Source organism: Ursus americanus, chromosome 5, assembly GCF_024610735.1.
Source record: "Ursus americanus isolate L20-20 chromosome 5, mUrsAme1.1.p, whole genome shotgun sequence".
NCBI lineage: Eukaryota > Metazoa > Chordata > Mammalia > Carnivora > Ursidae > Ursus > Ursus americanus.
Window position 1 is genome coordinate 23,916,806 of NC_142131.1, and position 22,660 is coordinate 23,939,465.

General features: G+C 35.1%; 1 protein-coding gene across 2 annotated transcripts in view; it reads left to right on the top strand.

The window, feature by feature from the left end:
* The window catches only part of EDIL3 (EGF like and discoidin domains 3), a 398,372-nt gene that overhangs the window by 112,671 nt on the left and 263,041 nt on the right, over nt 1-22,660 (top strand). For both annotated transcript variants that reach the window (XM_045796322.2, XM_045796323.2), the window contains exon 2: nt 7,642-7,770. In XM_045796322.2, coding sequence (XP_045652278.2) covers nt 7,642-7,770 — 129 coding nt within the window. The remainder of the gene's footprint in view (nt 1-7,641; nt 7,771-22,660) is intronic.

The window sequence follows — 22,660 nt, forward strand, 5'->3', positions numbered from 1 at the left end:
ACTTCTAACATTGTTAATGGAACACAGAAAATGGAGAGGCGTGCATTCATCCAAATAAATTATTGGTATATTTACATTACCGTGTAAATACATGAATACATTAGCAGTACTATGTAGATATAGTCATATGTAAAAAATATCAATATACAAATACATCAGAACATTAGCATGTAAATGCAATAACATATTTTCAGTAAATGTTTGATAAATATTAAGAATAGGCTTGGCAGAAATGCCCTTAATTATCCTGAGGACAGACAGTCAAATGTGGGGCTTTAAATTATAAATTGGTTGCTACTAAAATTGTGTTGCTGACAAAAAACATTTAGTGACATTTTGTTACTGTGTCCTAAATGCATTGGCCTCCTTTCCATTTCTTGAATTCATTACTCTTGCCTATCAGTAGGGCCGTACATTTGTTATCTTCCTGCCTAAAAGACTCTTCGTTAGGTTTTAACATAACTGGCTCTATTCATCTTTTAGTTTTCGACTCTAGTGACACCTCTGAGAAGCATTTTTGACTGTTTATTTAAGTAACCAGTTATTTTTACTGTCTTTCTCACCACCCTGTTCTCTTCTTGTACTCCCCTCACTATGGCTTTTATTACAGTGACCAATAATATCTTGCTTACTTATTTGTTGGTTTTTTATTATGCATCCCCTCAACTATAATAGAAACTCTAAGCATGCGGGAACCTTACGTGTCTTCATCTAGGCTGTATTCCCAGCCTTTACTGTGCTTCCTGGTGTATCAGTACATGATGAATGAATCAGTGATTCTCTGATCTGTGAACTGGAGAAGGACACTAACATATAAAGAAAATAGAATGCATAAATATCTGAGAGTTTAAACATTGATGAGAAAATTAGCTGTTCTTTTCACCTGATGCCCAGAGTAGGACCAACATAAGATTTTCTCCTTTACTTGGCATTAGAAGTTGCATAGTTGTATACTGACCTCACAGAAAAAAACAAAACCAAACAAGCAAACAAACAAAAATCTACAATCATAAAGGGATTTTAGGTTTTTAGAAGGTTTTTACTTTGTCTTCTGCAGTGCTACGTGATGTACTATAAATGCCTATATACTTTGTTATCTAGGCTAAACGAACGTGGATTGCAAATTAATAATGAGATGAAATAAGACAATCCCTAAATCACCTTGAACAGGTGACTAGCAACAGGTGGTGGGCCAGTGAGAAGAATGAGATGGCCACTGAACTCAGACAGGATGGTCGCCTCCAAGGAGAACCCTGCAGAGTGGGAGAAAGACCAGGCAAACAGGAAGTTAAATTTAGTCTGCAATGATTTCTTGCCCCTGGGAAAAATAATTGCTTCATTCTATTGCCAAAAGGCAAATCGGTATCAGCTTAATTTGCCTGAGTCTGCCATAAACTGCAGATGGAATCATAAAACATAGTTAGATTCAAATTAAACACATCTGTCCTAATCTAAAGCAGGTGAGGCCAGCCAGCCAGGAAGCATCAAGGTATAATGCTGCACACAGATTACAACATGCAGAGGTATATTTTAGGAGCCTGCTGACAGTAGAATGAAGAACCATGAAATCGTGTATTGTCCTATTTTCCTATATTGAGCCTGTCTTCTTATACTGGCTGCCATCTTAGTTTTAAAGTACTCTACCACCACATCCATTGGGAAACAAACAGACAAAAAGCACTAATTTGAGGTCCAGGAATCTATTGCATTTTAATCAGGATTCTTACCTGAACTGATGCTTTCTTAGGTTAATTGAAATGACAGGGAATCAGAAATCCCTATGGCGCATTTTAATTAGACTTGAAATTCTAGCTAGAGGATTTGTTTCTACTTAAAGCCTCAGGCTTCATCTGTACAACCCATTGAGATAATGGGTAAGTAGAGAGAACAGCAGGCTCAGATATGATGGTTTAGAGCAAGATAACAATGTAACTGATCCTAATCAGGACAGCGGTGAGAGTGAGGGGACTGTGGCAAGAAACTAAGCAGTCCAGCTGCAAGGGATGGAGTTAGCCTCCAGAGGCCTTCTGTAGCACTTCCAGAATCCCCCTGGAGTTTTAGAGCCTCACTGTGCCTGCAGCCAGTGACTGAACATGGCAAGGTACCCGTGCCTGATTATTTCTGCTCTTGGAGGATTCCACTAAAGAGTCATCTTTCGTTCCTGGTGGGTTGGCTAAGACTTTGTCAAGTTTGCATTACAAACTGAGGCTTTTTTATTTGCTCAATTCCCCTTCTTCGCACCCCCCCCCCCGCGCCCATTTCTTTTCATAGATGTCAGATCTGCATCACAGGATGAAGGCTTTTCCTGACCATTACTGCTTTCTCCTCATTTATCTTTCACAGACATTACTTCTTCATAAATTTGTTGCACTCAACTTTGTCTTAGCCTTTACTTCATGGAGAAACCATCTGACACAGGAGTGCATTTCATAATTAGATGTGGAGAAGCAGATTTAAAGCACAGTCTATAATAACCCTAATTATGTTCGATGGGCTTCTGTCATCTACCCTCTACTTTATCCAAGGCCGAAATTTTCTTTTCTGCTGACATTGTCCATCTGACACTGATACATGTGGGACCTTTATTAATCTCGGGCAGACCTTGACATACTAAGTCACTAAGTGAATGAACTGAATATTTGTACTGAAGTGGAAAGGGCCTAGCATTAATTTCCTTTTTTTTTTCTCTTTAAAGACTCTTCCTTATTTTTCCTCACTTATTTGTTGGTATCCCCAAGCACCTCTTCTCTTCTCTTCTCTTCTCTTCTCTTCTCTTCTCTTCTCTTCTCTTCTCTCGACTCCCCTCTCCCCTCCTCTGCCCTTCTTCAAAGACTCACTGAAATATAGTTTTCATATCCATACTTAACAGTCCATGTTGTAGCAAAATCTGTCCATTTCCATATCTGCGTGTTAGTAGCTTTATGGGACATTTTCATTTTGGATGTCCCACAGACTCTTCAGACACAATAGTTCCTTTAAAATTAAATCCATTAAATTTCCTTATGAAAGATAACCACTCAGTCATACAGGTAGGAGCTCTAGACATCAATCCAGATTTCTTGCCCTCCCTCATCCCCACATCAATTTGGTCATAGTGTTATCTTGATTCTACCTCGTAAACATTTTTTTTTTTTTGGTCAAAACTATGACCTCTTTCCTACCTTTCAAAAAGACACTGAGTAAATATCAAAAAGGGGGATAACATATATGATGAATTTTCACAAGCATACAATGTATCAGAAATAAGTAGACGTAAGCAAAAAAGAACAAAAACATTCAGGGGCAAGAGAGAATAAACAGGTCAGCTAAACAGCAGCTGGTATCTACAAGATGGTAGTGAGAGGTGAACGATCATCCTGTCTTATTTTGACCATAGAAGCATCGTTTGACTGGCATACCACACCTGGTAGAAAACTGATTAGACTAAGTATTATCACCTGGAAAGGGTAGCACACGTACCAAGATAGTTTTCTCAGGACACCAAAACTTCCTATCATGATGGGATAATTAAAAGGACCAGGCATTCCAGCCTTGTGTTGTCCCCGGTTTTTCAGGACTGTAAACTCACATCCGTTAATAAACTATGCAGTAACTTGGTTATAGGAGTGAAAGGGATAAAAGTGAAAGGTACTTGATTTTGGATAAATATATCAATGTAGTCCGTATGCTTGAGAACCTCTGGGATATCACTCATGCCTTTCTCCTGTAGACATTACTTCTGTCAATGTAAATAAATGAATATAAATATCTACAACGTTCCTTCATCTGTTGACATTGCCGCAACAACTGATCCTGGTCTAGGGAATAAAGAACCCCTCTTTTTGTAGTATTGACAAAACACAGAGTTATGACTGATGTCTCATTTAAAAAAAATTGTGGTGTTCATATTAATCTTCATGCAATGTACTGGTTTAGTAGATGACAATGTTAATCTGACCATACAAAACCATGTACTTTGCTCAAACTTAAGGCAGCGAGGGATGATATCCCTTTCAAACTGATGATTGCCTCTTTCTAGAAAATCTCCATGGTAATGCCTTTACTTCTAGATTATCTGGGGAGAGGAATAGTAGTGATTTGGGGGGACTTTCATTTCCTGTTTTATTACTTAGTATTTATGAGTTGAATGGGGATTGAATGGTCCCACCTTTGCATTCTCCGTTCATAGCTGTCTCTGAAAAGGGTTAAGAAAATCAGTTTTTGCTGGGACTACTTCAAGAGATTAATGCTTAGTCCTTTTGCCCTCAGCCTTGGCTCTTCCATTTGATCCAATACAATGCTGCGTGAATTATCATTCCAAAACACAAATGTGATCATATACTTTCCCGTGCATAAAGCCATTTTATGATTTTCCAGTGCTTAAAGATAAACTTCAAAATTTTTGGCACAGCATATACAGGGCCTTTATTTATATGACCATACTACTTTCTGAGCTGCTTTCTATTTCTCATACACATCTATGCTGTAATTATTGTGGCCTCCTTGAAGTTCCTGGAATGAGCCATGATCTTTCTCCTTTGTATATGCTATTCCCTTTGCCTAGAATGTTGAGCAGGTACTCCCTCCGCTACTGTATCATCTGACAGCACTGAATCCTTTTAGAAGTCTTTGTTGATCCTACATTTTGGATCATGTATACTAATTACAGATCTTACTATGCGTGGTACTTGTTCATGCCTTTTTATCTCGCATAGTAGACTCTGCACTTCTTGATGGTAAAGACTATCTTTAGTTCTGTATGCCCAACACTGACTTCGGTGCCTGCTATAAAACAGGTACTCAAGGAATGGGATGATAGATGGACAAATGGGTGGATGAATGAAGGAATGGCTGAGTGGCTAGCTACCTAGATATATAAAGAGCTAGAAAATCTATTGAATATTTCTAGCAGTCGTCAGCCTCCCCATTCAAATGCAGTCTGTAAAATGCTACAAGGATATTCATCTTAAAATATAGATATGACCATGTCAAAACTTTAAAATACATGTTCAAACATTCATTGGCTCTTCATCTTATACATTATGTTGCTACTTTTTTTCCATTTAAGAGGTTTTTTCTTTTTTTTATGTTGTTTGCCAGCAAGTATAGTATATCATTAGTTTTTGATGTAGTGTTCAATAATTCATTATTTGCATATAACACCCAGTGCTTATCACAACCCTTAAGGAGTGTCCTCCTCAATACCCATCACCTGGTTACCTCATTCCCCCACCCCCGCCCTTCTATAAACCTCAGTTTGTTTCCCGGAGTCCAGAGTCTCTCATGGTTTGTCTCCCTCTCTGATTTCTTCCCATTTAGTTTTCCCTCCCTTCCCCTATGGTCCTCACTATTCCACATATTAGTGAAACCACATGATAATTGTCTTCTGTTAGATTTATTTCACCTAGCATAATCTCCTCCAGTTCCATCCATGTTGATGCAAATGATAGGTATTCATCCTTTCTGATGGCTGAGTAATATTCCATTGTATATATAACCCACATCTTTATCCATTTGTCTGTTGAAGGGCATCTTGGGTCCTTCCACAGTTTGGCTATTGTGAACATTGCTGCTATGAACATCGGGGTGTATGTGCCCCTTCTTTTCACTACATCTGTGTCTTTGGGGTATATACCCAATAGTGCAATTGCTAGATCATAGAGTAGTTCTATTTTTAATGTCTTGAGGAACCTCCATACTGTTTTCCATAGTGGCTGTACCTACTTGCATTCCCACCAACAGTGTAAGAAGGTTCCCCTTTCTCCCCATCCTCGCCAACATTCGTTGTTTCCTGTCTTGTTAATTTTTGCCATTCTAACTGGTGTAAGGTGGTATCTCAATGTGGTTTTGATTTGAACTTCCCTGATGGCTAATGATGTTGAACATTTTTTCATGTGTCTGTTAGCCATTTGTATGTATTCCTTTTAATCTTTACTAATCACATGTTTATACTTTCTCAGCCGTTCCTAACCAAAGAATCCATGGTCTAGCCATACTAAATTCTATGATATTGCCAAAACATATTCATTCTTTCATTTATTCGCTTATTTCATGACTGCCTTTTCTAATAGCCATTCCACTGCTAATGCAGTATTTTTACCTATCCTATTAATATAGCTAATGACTTGCTTTATAAATGTGACAAAATCTTAACCTCCATTTTTATTTTTCTAGTCTTAAAGTCATTAGTCTAGGAAAAGCCAGAAAGTCATGGGAAAGCGGAATAAAGTTCCAAAGAAATACAAAGTAGTAGGAAGTTGGGGCACAGATAGCTTTTGTAAATATGAAAAACCTCCTTCTTTTTTAATCTGGGCAGTGGCACTTTCCGCTATAAAGCTCCCTTAAAAACTCTATGGGCTTTTCTGAATCTGATTTATATATTCTCTGTGCAATAAAACCACACCCATGACTTTGTCTGAAGCCTGCTTTTCACTGAAGACTTAATCAGTGCTACTTTGGCTGTGTCAAGCTGTTTAAAAATAATACCTTTAAGGCTTCTAGAGGCCCTTTTATTTAGCCTAGAGGGCCTTTCAGGCTGTGTCTGAATTATTTGAAATATTTTCATCAGGGCCTGCTAGCCATATCCTCAATTTGATGTTTATGTTGAGGCCATGTCTTTCCAACAAAGCTCTGGATTTGATCTTTCACTGGTTTGAGAGGCTGGCATTGAGTTACAGTCTTCATTGTGGTTGGTTGGTTGGTTGTTTATATCAAATCCTGGTCTCTCTGTATTCCTTTACATTCAGACTCATCAGTTCTTTATTTATCACATCTCTTTCTTATAGCACCTAATCATTGTGGCTATTAAGAGCCAGTTAAACTTTAACATTCTGCCTGGAAATCTCATTACTCATATTTAAAAGGTCATTAGGTATATTTTCTGTCACCGAAGTTTTCCCAGCTGACAACCTTACCACTTGCTTTTCTCTACATAACATAGGGTAGACTCACATTTTCCTAGCCTCCTGTAGTCTTTCTTTCAGTGCCTTTCCAGGTTCCACCAGTACCAACTACCACCCAGTGCCAAAGCTGAGGCCACATAGTATAGGTTTTTGTTATGGCACAGTTTACTTCTCTGTGGCAGTTTCTTTCTTACTCTTCCATGTTTCTCTCACCTCTCTTAAGCAAGCTAGCCTGAATTTATTCGCATGGCCCTGACAGGGTTCCAAGAAGTAGAAATATTCAAGTGTTTTTTCACACCTCGGCTGGCTTCAAGTCTGCTAACGTCTTATTGGCCAGGCAAGTCACATGAACAAGCGCAGATTCTAAGGATCCAGAAATAAACCCACTCCTTTAGTGAGAGAAATTGCAAAGTTACAGAGTTAAGTTTGTGGATTTAGAAAGTTTTTTTTTATTGGCGGAATTAATAAATCAGTCTACTGGAGATATTTTGGTTAATCTTTAACAAATCAGACAATATTTCATTTGCATGTAATGAAGGAAGACTAACCTGAGTTAATAACTTTGAGTATGCTACTCAGTATGCAATGTTTGAATTAGAAAATTTAATTTGACGTTATATACCATCTCTCTTAAAAGCACATGGATTCAAATGTAAATCTAAACAGTATGATGACTTTACCAAAGGAAGACGGAGTATGAAATAGTGTATTTCAGTGCCTGAGACAAATGAAAATTCATTATCTGTTTCTTATTTCTCAGGTGATGTTTGTGATCCCAATCCATGTGAAAATGGAGGTGTTTGTTTGTCAGGATTGTCTGACAATTCCTTTTCCTGTGAGTGTCCAGATGGCTTCACAGATCCCAACTGTTCTAGTGTTGTGGAGGTTGGTAAGTGCAAGATTTAAGCATTTCAGTAGTTATCCTCTTTGTTTGCATGAGTGACTGACAAATTTGGCATGGTGCAATATGGGTATTCTGTACAAGATTGCTGTATGCTGTGAATCGGTTTCCTCCTCTGTAGTACTCTCAATTTTGTAATTTCTATTTTATAATTAAGTTATATATGTATTGGTATTCTCAAATAATTTAAAAATATGTTTTAGTGATTAACACTATACTTCAAAGTCACTACAAGAATTACTTGAACATAACAAATTTTTTATTTCTCTGATATTAATATACATTTAAAATTTTATTCTCTGAGAAAATAATTCCCAAGTCCATTTATTTAAATTAACCACTCTAAATAAAATAGAACTTATTTTAGTGACTGAGAATATCAGTATTTTGTAGCTCTTCTAATCATTACTTTTCTAAGACTATAAATAGATGAAAGATGATGTTTCAGCTGCATTGGTCTTCAGTCTTCTCAAAAACTTTGCTTTGCAAATATTGATTAGTCATTGACCATATTTCAAATTTTTTTTTCATCTGTGAAGTACTTTGGTATGTGTAGTTATGGATTCAAGGTAACTTCCATAATTTCCAAGTTGTTCCCATTAAGGAAATAGCTGTACTTCGAATAATTTAACACTGTGTAAATGTGTATAAAGATTTTTCTCTCTGATTAAAGGTAATACGATGATTAAGTTTGAAGAAATTCCTTTTTTTTTTTTTTCACATCAGTACTAGGAAAAATAAAAAGTGAACTGTATCTGTTCTATATAGGAAAACTAAACTATGTTTTGGGTTAAATTTCTGCCAACCAACATAAACCTTGGAAAACTCAGAGGTTTTGATGGCTTTTGAAAAATAGTTTAGAAGAAGAGAGCAATAGTGTCTATAGTAAGGGACCAGTCTGAGTTACTCGTCACTGTATCTAACGCACCTAACCTAGTACTTTTATGCATAGTAGAAGCCCAATAACTACTGATTGAATGAAAGAAAGAATAATTAAATAAACCTATTAACTTGCCATTTTTGACCACTAGTTTTTGGATTTTAGTGTGCTCTATTTGTTAAATGTGTTTTCTTGTATTTTTTATATGACATTAGTAAGAATGTATTATTTCTGAAACAGTTATATTATTACAGAAAGGTACTTTGTTCATTTAATTCATTTCAAATTTAATTCTCTAAGGCTTTTATTAACTCACTGCTAGTGTAGGGGGTTTGATACAGTGCCACTGAGATAAAACTGTTGTAACCACTTTGACCCAGTCTCCAAATATGTATGGTGAGTTTCAGAGTTTAATATGAGAACCATATCCTCAGGAAAGTCTATATCTCTGAAGAAAATTATAGTCATAAATATTCCTAACAGGAATAGATGAATAGAATAAAACTTTAGTGTTATATTTTAAGCCTGCTAACCCCAAACTGACAGTGCCTTACATTTGTAGTATATAATGTTTTTGTTGCTATTTTCTAAGAGCCAGATCTGGAATTAAAGAGGCAAATGTCTTTAAATAATTTAAAAATCAGTATCTTCATAGATTTCTTAAATAAATACTTGAATTCTTTGGTCCATATTTTTAAATTAACTCAATTTTTATCATTTTATCAGAAAAATGAGACGACAGGCAACAACACTTTAAAAAAACTAAATCTACTGCCATAGTCTGTGTAGTTCAAATGAGACTGTAGGAAATCGAATGGTTATAGAATTAGGTTTTCCTCAGATTCGTTATCATATATTATTAAAATACTTATGCTATTCAGAAGTAAGGTAGTTATAGTATATTATCTTAATCTATATTTTTTATTATATGTTTTAAGCAACCTCATTCTTCCATGGCATGTATTTAAGAGTTCTTGTAAGAAATATATGCATTTTATATTTGCTTTGTCATTTAGCATAGCATATTCGTTACACCAATTCTAATTTAATGTCTTGGTTTTATTTTAAAATAATAGAAAACAAGTACCCTAAATTTTTAAAAAATTTCCATAGTTTCTTAAAAACAACTTTGCTATCTTGTGAAATAATTTTTTTTTGTAGGTGAGAAATAGGGGGAAATCAAGCACAACTGTCAGGTTAGATACCTCCTTCGGACAGACGTGTATTACCTTTCTTGCCTTTCTTTCTCAGCTCCATGTTTTCTTGCATATAATAAGACAATACTGAATATTTGTTAAATAAAAACATTTAGTAGCAGTGCTTTTAATATCTAGCCTACCTGAGTTTTTTTTCATATTTTTAAAACCACTTAGTGGAACAAAATATATGAAATATTAGATCATTAAAGACCATCCTGCATTTTTTGTTTGAAAAAATCTATTACTTTGGTGGATCATTTCTGTTGTTCTTTCCATATCTTTAGATAGCACCAGTGCAGAAAGCAGTGTACTAGAGTGTACTAGAATTTTATATACCCCTCCCAAAAAGCTATAGGTATTTTAATGTAATATCTTAGAAAACAGAAGATTTTAGTTGTCGCCATTGATGTGTTTTTACTTACACATTAATCTTCCCCAAAGATCAAGATGTGGCCAAGCTTTATTCTAACCTTTAAGCCATATAAATTCTGTGATTATATGAATTGTAAATCTTCTTATTCTTAATTTCCAAAGGAAACAAAATCTTTTCTATATTTGCTTAGAAGAAATTTTGTTTCGATCCCAGTTTTAAATCTGTTCGTTCTACAACCAAACAGATACTCTCTTCATTGTAGTACCTCTAGGAAGGAGAATTTTGAATACACACTATTCTTAGAGATAAAAATCACTTCTTGATTTTACCTCAAACTTCATTACTTCGTAATAACTTCATTTTAAGTTCTTGATGCTCTTATTTCAAAAGAGATCCTCATCCAGTTTTGTGCTTTTATTCTTCCTTCCCAAAGTATCTAGTGTCAGATAAGCACAAAACACTTCCCTGCATTTGCAATCAATCCTCGTATCACCTACATTTCTATATTACGTGTGGAACCTTGGAGAAATTGATTTGCTCAGATTCATGAACTTCATTCACAGGACAACATTGTTTCTCTTAGATTTAATTCTTGATCTGTCTCTACACTCTAATATCCATCTCTTACCTCTGTCTCTCTTTTTCTTCATCTGTCTCTCCCACACACATCTCCCTGTTCAGACATACCTCCACACTTCAGTGTTCTCAGCCTCTTAGCGTTATTACAACTCACTTCTGAAAGCCACAAAAAGCAGTAGGAAAATATTTCCCTGATTAAAGGAAAGGGGAAAAGAACCTACTTCACATCCTCAGATTTGAAGACATCGGCCAGACTATCCAATGTTTGCGCAGTTGTGCACTGGATGCTGTCTTCTTTCTCCAGGGGACTTGTAGATAGACCACCATGTGGTTAAGCCCCAAATTTCTTCCTAATTACCTGCTCACATTCCAAGATGGCACTGTGTAATTTGGAGCCAAATGTTGACATGTTTATTTCATATGGAGATTTCTATTACCAGTGAATAGTTTAGAATTTGTATATGAAAATTTTAGAAATTATTAAATTATCTATGTTCCATGACATAATTCTTCTCTGTGTGCTGTCAAATTAACCTAGTAAAATAATAGAAATTATGAATTTTTACAACTCAAATACATAGTATATTGCAATCAAAGAAAACAAAATAAGTGATTAACTTAAGAAAATCTTAGTTTTCTTATATTCTTATATATCTCTTGAGTACTTGCTAAGTAATGGTTACATATGTGGTGGAATGCAATGGTACACAAATTTACAGAAATTACTGTTTAGCTAGGAAAGCAGGTAAATAAATAAATAGATGAATATGATGGGTGTTGTGATAGTGAAAGCCTATGGAGTCATAAGAATATAAAGCAGGTGTCTCATCTTAAGCTAGATGTTAGGGAGTACATGCCTACCTGAAAAAATAACATCTTCACATGATTATAAAAATTAATCCCAATCCAGCAAGCTGAAAGATAAAAGTATTCAGACAGAGGAAATAATATTTAGATTAGAGATAAGAAAAGTCATAATTCCATGAGCTGCAAGAAATTCAATGTGGCTAGAGTTTAAAAGGAAGACACATAGTGGCCTGATGCATCTGGAGAAGGCAGTGGTGGCAGATTCTTCATGATGTTTTAAGGAATTTGGACTTTATACTAAGAGACATGCAGAGGGTTTGGACTTTTAGAAGATCATTGTCATATGACAATATGGAAAAAAAAAATAGAACACAGTTAGGCAGGGGAACAATTTGAAGTCTACTGCAGGAGACCAGGTCAGACATGATAGTTTATCTTGGGCAACAAAGGGAACGGAAAAGAGAAAGCCAGTAAGTATTTAAAGGATACAGTAGATAATTATTGGTGACTTACAGGGTTATTCAGTAAAAGGAGTGTGGAGAAAGGCAGGAATAAGAAGAAGCATCCCTAGTTTTTGGCCTAAGCCATTTACTGAGGTAGTATAAATTGAAGATACATGTATTGAGGGGCAGAAAATGAATTGAGTATTTCACATATTGAATTGGAGGAATTTGCTAGATATTAGTTAAGAAGTCAGGCATAGATTTGTAAGTTATAATAACACAGACAGTTATTGCATAAATTGCATAAATTTAGGGAGTGTATAAATCAGCCCACAAGCAGAATAAATTTTGAAAAGAAGACCTAAGAATGGAAACTGCTAAGAAGTTCATCAATAATTAAGCAATAGGTAGAGAAAGTTAAATTTATAAAGGAGTCTGAGAAGGAGTCGTCAAAAGTTGAAGAGAAACCTATTGCAGCCGAAAAAGTAGGGGTAAATCATGTTTCAAGGCATGTGTGATCAGCAGTATCAAATACGATAGGGAAGTTGACCAAGATAAACATTTACCTTGATTACGTGTGACTGATAGATGATATTGCAAACATCAGTTTTGCTGGAGTTGTGGAAAAAGAGCTAGATTGTGGCACATGGAAGAACTAGATATAAGATTTTTAAAAAGTGGCTAGAAACACAGGGAAACTTCCTCAACTTGATAAAAAAATATCTATTATATATATAATATAGATAGATAGATAGATAGATAGATAGATAGATATTATAAATAGTGATTCAAAGGGGCACGTGCACTCCAGTGCATTATAGCAGCCAGCAGTGTCCACAATAGCCAAACTATGGAAAGGGCCCAGATATATACATGCATACATACATACATACACAATGGAATATTACTCAGCCTATCTAAAAGAATGACATCTTGCCATTTGCAATAATGTGGATGAAACTAGAGGATATTATGCTAGGCAAAATAAGTCAGTCAGAGAAAGACAAATACCATATGATTTCACTCATGTGGAATTTAAGAAACAAAACAGATGAATATGGGGAAGGGAAGGAAAAAAATTATATATATATATACACACACACACACACACACACACACACACACACACACACACACCATGGAAGAATGCAGCTGTATGGTGACTAACATAATATAATAAAAAAACTTCAAAAAAAATAAGATAAAAACAGAGAGGGAGGTGCAAACCATAAGAGACTCTTAACTATAGGAAACAAACTGATGGTTGCTGGAGGGGTGGTGGGTGAGGGGATGGGGTAACTGGGTGATGGGTACTTGATGTAATGACCAGTGGGTGTTACATGCAACTGATGATTCACTAAATTCTACCCGTGAAACTAATGATACAGTATATGTTAACTAAATTGAATTTAAATAAAACATTTAAAAAGAAATCCTACAGCTAAAATCATATTTAATGGTAAGAAATTTGAAACTTTTACAGTTAGATCAGAAACAAAATCACTATTTTTAACATTGTACTGGAATTACTAGCCAATGCAGTAAGACAAGGGGGAAAAAATGAAGGTATACATATTGGGAAGGAAAAATAAAACTATACTTTCATGGATGACATGATCATCTATGTAGAAAGAAATCCTAAAGAATCAACCAAAAAAATTTGGGAGCTAATAAGCAATTATAGCAAGATTGTAGAATGCAAGATTAATATAAAAATCAATCTTTTTTCTATAAACTAGTAATAAACAAGTGAAATTTAAGATGAAAAACACAGTAGGCAGAGCACAGAGGATTTTAGGGCAGTGAAAATACTCTGTATGATATTGTAATGTTGGAAACATATCATTATACATTTGCCCAAATCCATACAATGTACAATACCAAGAGTGAACCCTGCTGCAATCTATGGGCTTTGGATAATTATGATGTGTAAATATAGGTTCATCAAATGTAACAAATGCTCCACTCCGGAAATACAAATCAAAATTACAATGAGATACCACCTTATGCCAGTTAGAGTGGCAAAAATTCACAAGACCGTAAACAACAAATATTGGTGAGGATGTGGAAAAAGAGGAGCCCTCTTACACTGTTGGTGGGAATGCAAGCTGGTACAGCCACTCTGGAAAACAGTATGGAGATTCCTCAAGATGTTAAAAATAGAGCTACCCTATGACCCAGCAATTGCACTACTGGGTATTTACCCCAAAAATAGAGATGTAGTGGAAAGAAGAGGCACATGCACCCCAATGTTCATAGCAGCAATGTCCACAATAGCCAAACTGTGGAAGGAGCCAAGATGCCCTTCAACAGATGAATGCATAAAGAAGTGGTCTATATACACAATGGAATATTATTCTGCCTTCAGGAAGGATGAATACCCACCATTTGCATCAACATGAATGGAATTGGAGGGGCTTATGCTAAATGAAATAAGTCAAACAGAGAAAGACAATTATCATATGGTTTCACTTACATGTGGAACATAAGGAATAGCATGAAGGACATTAGGAGAAGGAAGGGAAAAGTGAAGTGGGGGGGGGAAGTCAGAGTGGGAGATGAACCATGAGAGACTGTGGACTTCAGGAAACAAACTGAAGGTTTTGCGGGGGGAGGGGGATTGGTTAGCCTGGTGATGGGTACTAAGGAGGGCACGTATTGCATGGAGCACTTGGTGTTATACACAAACAATGAATCACGGAACCCTACATCAAAATCTAATGATGTACTGTATAGTGACTAACATAACATAATAAAATAATTAGTTAATTAAAACAATGAGAAAAAAAATAAATGCACCACTTTGGTGAGGAATGTTAATAATGGTAAGGTTATGCATATGTGGGGTTTAGGGGCTATATGGGAGAACACTGTACCTTTCTCTATTTTGCTGTGAACTTAAAACTGCACCCCAAAATCAAGTCTTTAATTTAAAAAATGGCTATAACATTATCAGTTTATTCATTTGTTTATTCATTCATCCATCAGATATTTATTGCATATATGCTATATGCCAGATACTGTTCTTGGCACTAAGGATATAAGTACTGAAAAATAGGCTTTGGCGTTATAGCTCTTCTAGTCAAATGGGGAATTAGAGAGTAAACCATCATACTTATCAAGGTAAGTTCCAAAAAGAAAAATAAAGACAACTGTGAGGGAGGATAAAAGGAGGTACATTTTTAGGAAAGATTATTAAGAAAGACTGAGAAATTGATGTTTGAACAAAGAGTGGAACTGAGGCAAATTCATTGCATAAGGATGGGGAGAGAGCATGTTAATTGAAAGGGGAGTTTGGACCAAGGGAGGTTTTTCCTTCAAGATAGAATTCTAATGTAATTATGATTAAGAAATATGACATAAAGCCTAAGCCTGTGTTTTACTAAGAATAAACTATGTTTGCTGACTCATATTGATATTTCAATAATATTTAGGATACATTTAACCTATTAAAACTATCAGTCTGAAACCAAAGGACATAAACATCGGAATTTGGTAGCAATTTAAAATCCATCGTCACTTTTAGAAAAAAATTCAAGGTACCTATGTGATGAGAGTAGTTCAGTTGAGGATAACAGAAGCAGCATATTATGTCATTTGTAATTCTTCCTCTATCCTCTCTGTAGTGGCACTGGCTTCTGACCAGGTTTTTTCATTTAGAAAAATTAATAAACATGAAGGTCCCATTCTGTCTTCTCCTGTCCTCTTCTATCATATTCCATCCAAACTTATTTCTTGTGGTAATTGGTATTCCTTTTCTAACATGAATTCAGGTTCTTTTAAATTTGTAGCCCTCAGAGCTCATCACTGCTAATCTGTCCTCCTGCTTCCATTTCATTATAAGAAATTGGTTACATTTACCCCAGGAACATAAAGTCTCATAATTTAAAACGACAACAATTTGCACTGTACATCTTGTCCCATGAATAGCTGTATTCATGTTTACCTTGTAGAAGGTGATCACTGTCAAAATATCAAGTAGTGTAATGAAGGCTGACACTATCTGAAAGACTTCTTGTTAGTGATCATGAAATATCAGAATGTTAACAAGATTTAAGTAGATCTGTTGGGTAAAGCAAGGCTATTTTTAGATTTCTAAACTTTGGTTTTAAAATGAGAGATTTGATAAATTTCAGTTAAATTATTTATATATTAGAAAAAATTACGAGTAGTTGTCATTTTTTCCCCCTTAAGATTACTTCTTGGACTAAGGAAGGATATCTCATGATTGAATCCATATTTCTAGAAATTATCATAATGAGAGCTATTCTGCATAGACTAAAATAGTTTCTCAAAAACTGCTAGCCATGGATGATTGCTAAGAAATTTCCCAGTCAACTGGACTCGGGGGATTCATTTTCAGAGTTATATTTATTTAACTTCACTGATAATAAGAAGAATTAAATGTGTGTTCATATAAACGAATAGAACTGTACAGTTAAGATGGCAGAGTTAAGGATTTAAGGGTAAATTTTTTGCCATTTATTTTGTATATATTATAAAAAATCAATTTTGTTTTACATATGTAAATATTTCTATAGCATACCTTATAAACAATTAGCTTCTTAATATTAAAATGTTTCTACTTTAGAAGAACCTGGGTGGCTCAGTAGGTAAGCTCTTGATTTCGGCTCAAGTCATGACCTTGGGGTCCTGGGATGGAGCACCACATTGGGCTCCATGCTCAGTGGAGAGCCTGCTTTAGGTTCTCTCTCTCTCCCTCTCCCTCTCCCCCTCATCCCACACACTCTCTCTCAAAATAAATAAATAAACTTTTAAAAATAAATAAATAAAATGTTTCTACTTTATTGTTAATTCTAATGATTAGAATTTGTTAGCTTGCTATTCCAAGCCCTAACAATCATATATTAACTCCTCCCCCCCAAAAGAACCCAAAATATCAAAGAACCTTAGAAAATATCAAGCACAGAAATCCTCTCTTGCCCAGAAGAAAGATAAGAGCCAATTTGTAGTAAAGTTTTTATTTGTAAGAAAAGAAAATGTAACACATTAAAAGAAATATTGATGTATACAATTTTAACCATTGTCTTTTTTCTTTCTGAGAGTATAACCTTTTTATTGCTTGGGGATAAATACTTTTGTGAATGAAATGATAGTGGATGTGTATCATTATGTTTTTTCTGCTTAAGAAATCATTACAAAATTAATGGGTTTAAACAACCATTTTTCTCTCAATTCTGATAATAACTTAGGTGTTGTGATTGACTGGTGCTGGGTAGTAGACCATGGCTCAGCTGAGATAGCTTGCTTTGCTAGATCAAGCTTCCTTATGTGGTGGTGCGGAGGTCCCAAGAGCAGTAAGAAAGATCAAGCTCAAATTGTAAGCACTTTTTAAATCTCAGCTTGTGTCACTTTAGTTAACAATGTTTTGGTAGGAGGACCTGCCGCTTCATATTGAAAAGGTGAAGATGCAAGAGGGGAAAGAATTTGTGGATGGTTTTACAGTCTACTATAGATTGTTAGATAGTTGCTTTCCTTTTACTTTTTAAATTTAAAAAAAATTAACAGTTTTTATTGGCAATACACCAAGTTGATGAACATGTAGATATGTTTGTATATTTATTTATGTTACTGGCTATGAGGGTAGTCTGTTTCTTTATTCGGGAGGAAAAAGTAAAAGCTCTCTTAAAAAAAGGAAAACTTGATTATTTTCTGTTCATTTGAGGAAATATATTAAAAAAATAGAAAAGTAAAAGTGGAAAGTGACATTAAGTTGTTCGTTTAATCAAATTCCAAATGGAATGGTATGAAGTCTGTTGTGGCACTGCCAAATTGTACAATTCTGCACATTTATGAAACTGAAAATTGCTGTTCTAAAGTGATAGGCTAAGTGGCAAATTTAGCATTAACCTCGAAAAATGTTCTCTGCCAGCTTGAGCACTTTCATGGAAAAGAGGACTAATAGATGACATAAAATAGTTAAAACATGCCCAACAATCTTTAAGACCTTTCATATAGTTATTTGGTTTTCTCTTCTTAATTTTCAACACGAATCTCTTTCTTGATTCTAACAGTTATACCTATTGTTCGTTTCTTTTTAATTGAGTTCATTGCATTTGATTTATGGTTAAGAATAACATTAGAAATAACATTTTTTTACTTTTTTAAAGATTTATTTATTTGAAAGAGTGAGGGAAAGAGAGCACCGGGGAGGTGGGTTGGGCAGAGGGAAGAATCTCAAGCAGACTACCCGCTGAGCACAGAGGCTGACATAGGGCGAGCTCATGACCCCCGAGACCATGACCTCATTTGAAATCAAGAGTCAGCATTTAACTGACTGAGCCACCCAGGCACTTCCTTAGACTAAATTTTTAAAGTTAATCGTTGGGTTAAGAGTTATTTGAGAATTTACTTGTGTAAGATTGTATAGAAAAGTCTAAGCAGTTTATCATGATGGATTTATAATGAAAAGAAAGTTTAATGGGCTTAGATCTACTTAATCATAGTAATGTGGATTTGCAGTCATTCAGTTTGTAGAGGAGAAGATATAAGATATATTTACATATATAAAATTTTAGAGGAGAAAAACACACTTGAACAAAGAGATTGTTATCTCATCAAATATAGTTTTATTTTTTTTTTAAGATTTTATTTATTTATTTGACAAAGACAGAGCAGGGGGGAGGGACAGAGGGAAAAGGAGAAGCTGACTCCCTGCTGAGCAGGGAGCCCAATACGGGGCTCTATCCCAGAACACCGGGATCATGACCTGGGCCCAAGGCAACACTCAACTGACTGAGCCACCCTCATATCCCTATAGTTTTAAAATAATATGTAAAAACCACATTCCCTTTTATTTTCCACTTAATTATTACTTAAGGCCACAGATTATTTAAAAAAGGACAAACTATAAACACATCTTAAGGTCTGGTTTGGTTGATAAAAGCTATGAGGAAAGGACTATTCTCTAGAATTCAAACCAATAAGAGAGAATAGGCAGAAAAGTCCTAATAATGGCTCTCGAGCATGTAGAGTATGGAGCTAATTTAAGATAACTGGATAAAGAGAACCTATGAAGGTTAGATAAAGGTAGGGAGTGGGAAAATGATTAATAGTACTCTAATGGAAACTGAAAGCCGATTGGCTAAATCATAGAGCATTTGCTCTCATCTGTCCTCTTACCATTCGTTGAAGATAGAATGAAGAGAAGGAGATGAGAGAAGCATTAAGAATTCATTGCAGAGAAATGTCTTGATAGGTTGAAATTTATTTCTTAGAACTATTAGAAATCCTGTAGTATGTAATATTCATAAGTTAGGTAAATTAATTAATCCCCAAATCTTATTGGTACCTACTATGTGCTGAAATCATGCTCTTTGTGATGAGGGATTAGTAAAGTAAAGCATAGTGGTTACTATTGAAATAGAAAGCATAAAATCTTTTCTCAAGGAGCTTCAAGTGGATATCATTGTGTGAAGGTTTATTTGGCCACAGTGCCTAAAGCCGTAGGAAAATTGGGTGACACCTCAAGGTAACTTTGTACTCTTCAATAGTTTATCTAAATCAGAGTATTTATGTGGAGGCAGATTCTGTAATCCATGTTATTTAAAGCAGTGACAACACATAATTTTTAAATGAGTCATATAATGAGTGAGAGTTTGGGCAGAATCTTCTTTGGAATATATTACATTTTTCCCTTTGAAAGTATAAAACTATGATTTAAAATGCACAGCAATCAATATTTATTGTTCTCTTTATTTTGTTTTAATCAAGGCTTGGAAAATAAAGTAAGGAGGATACAATTGTGTTTCCTCAGCAAAAGACGGAGCCAGTCTTAGGGTGTTTTCTGAAGTACTAACCCTTGAAAAATATAGCAAATTTCAAATGAGAATCAGCACCTTCTTTTCATGGCATGTTGCTAAATCTCCACCATGTCTTCATCCGGTAAGATTTTAATTGAGAAATCAGCACCCAAGTGCTTCTTCCAGATCATAGAAAGCAACTGGGTGCAGAACTTGTTACTGTTACTCATTGACATAGTAGCTGCCAAACATTTTCAACAAGACAGATATAGTTTCTGTCAGTTCAGCTCTCTTTCAATCACTGGCTTTGGCTCCCCCAGGCAATGGATAAATCAGGGTGCATCCTAGAACATGCTTTGACCTTTAAGGTCAACTTCTATTAATTATTCAGTGACGGAGGTCGAGCTATATTATTCTTCACAATGATGTTCTGACCCCACACTTCTGTGGTAAGGCTCCCCTCACAACCAGGCATGCTGGCTATCAGGACATCATGTAATGAACATTGAAGGGGGTGGGCAGATAGTCTTTATATGCAGTTTATGAATCACCATAATGCCAAGGACATTTTTTCCCTTACCCTTTTCCCTTTAGTAGTGTCTTGTATTTTTAGAGTACTCTATTCATTAAAATGCTAATATACATGTTTTTCTTGTAATAACCTTGAAATAAACAGTTGAGCTAATACCAATCTCAGTATTAAATAGGAAAGTGATTCTGTGACAAATGTAATGACTAGACCAAGGTCATAGATTTCTGTCCAAAGGCAGGCAGAACAGGTGTTAGACCTGAGGTTTTGTCCAATGCATTCTCCATGGTCCAGTGTTTGTGTTCAAATTAAACTGTGCCTGTTACACATATGGGGATGGGTGCTTTGAAACAATAAAAGAACCTGGAGATATGATAATACGTATAGTAATACTTTAATTACAGTGTTTGTCACATGCTGAGCATGCTTTCTTGGAACTATGTAGGAACACATCCTTAATGGATTGCATCATGGTATTGTGGTTAAGAATTCAACAGACTGAATTCAATCCTGGCTCTTCTGTTTACTGTCTCTGTTACTTTGGGCAAGTTGCTTAACCCCTCGATGCCGTAGTTTCTTGTCTGTAAAATCAGGGTAGTAATCGTATTAACTTTGAAGGGGTTTTGTTCAAATTAAATGAGTTAATATGTGTAAGATTCTTAGAACAGTGCTTAGCTTATAATAAGAGCTACATAGGAATTATAAAATAAGTAAATATAAATAGTTAAAACTTTTAGACAATTCAGGAACTACATGCAGAAATCAGACTTCTAAGTTCCTGAATAATCCTCCATCATTTTAGTCATTAATAACATTATTGAGACGTCCAATAAATCCTGATCTATTATTTTTATGTCAGGATTTTTTCTGCTTGTGCTTGAATATGCAAACTGGGGGCAATTTAGCTGTCAGCTTTTAATTTTTCAAAAATTTCTTTCCTTCAATGTATAATTTGACAAATCACCTTCCTTGGTTTGGGAAAAAGAGAACCCTATGTTTTATTATTTGAAAATTATGAGTAATGTAAGTAATGCTTGCATAATTAGGAATCGGCCTTTTAGGAGCATAGGTTTCCTTATGCTTACAGCAAATAACTTATGAATTGATTTTTCTTTACAAGAGTACAAAATGAGAATCTGTAAAGGTATAATAAATACCAAGTTGAAATTTATGATACCATATTAATATTAGGTTCTTAGATGTTTTAGATCAACAATAAGCTCTTTGTGGCTTTGCATGAAGATAGGATCACAGAGTACAAAAGACCACTAGGATCTTCCATTTAACCAATATTATTGAGCACTTTTAAAAGCTATTCCTAAACCCCAGAGGCTAATCTCCCCTTTGTCTGTGACCCCAAAATAAAAAGCCTGCCCTAGACATAACTTCAATTTGGGAAAGATTTATAAAACACACACATCAGTAGCCATTACACAACGTGGTAAATAATCACCATAAAAAGAGAACAAAGTGCAATAGGTAGCAACAAGAGGAAAGGTTGCTTTGAGTCCCAGAGATCAGATTTGACAGCTAAGATAGCTTTTAAAATTGGCTGGGATGGAAGTGTAGTTGACCAGCAAAGTTATTACAGGGGAACATTTTAAGCAAAATGCAGGATGATAAACATAAAGCTGAGAAACTTGGGAACCTTCTGGAAGAATTAGTCTTAGTAGTTGCCCGGATTAGTTGGTATTTTTAGGGATGATTAGGAGTCAGACCAGCAAGGTGATTTGGACCTATATTGCATAGGACCTCTAATTATCTTCTCAGACTATTCTTATAATGTAGTTTTCAATGTTAGTAACAAAATTATCCCAGGATCATGATTCTCTGACCTCTTTTCATAATACATTATTGAAACATACAAACATTATTTAAAAAACAACACAGAACACTTTACTGAACAGTATTTGAGGTAATTTTTAAGTACTACCTCAGGCTTTTCTTTGGAGGATTAAATTGTACTATTTTTTTCTATTACGTTTTTATTCTGCCTCTAAGGTCTTTTTTTCATTTCATTAATTATTGTAATTGTTTTCAGTAAGACTTGGTCTAATAGATAGTTGATTTGGGAAAGGCTGAATGTGGCTTATTTACTGAAATTAGTGCTAATTTCTAACCTAGAATTTCTAACCAGAAATTATTTGCTGGAGGAAACAGTATAAAGGTCTAACGACAGTTTCTAGAATATTCTTCTGTGACTATAAATGTCAGTCGACATGCGGAAAATCCCATGAGAAGCCACCAAATATTTATATTCACCTGGATGGTTACCTAGTCCTGGACACAAAGGAAACTGTTTCAG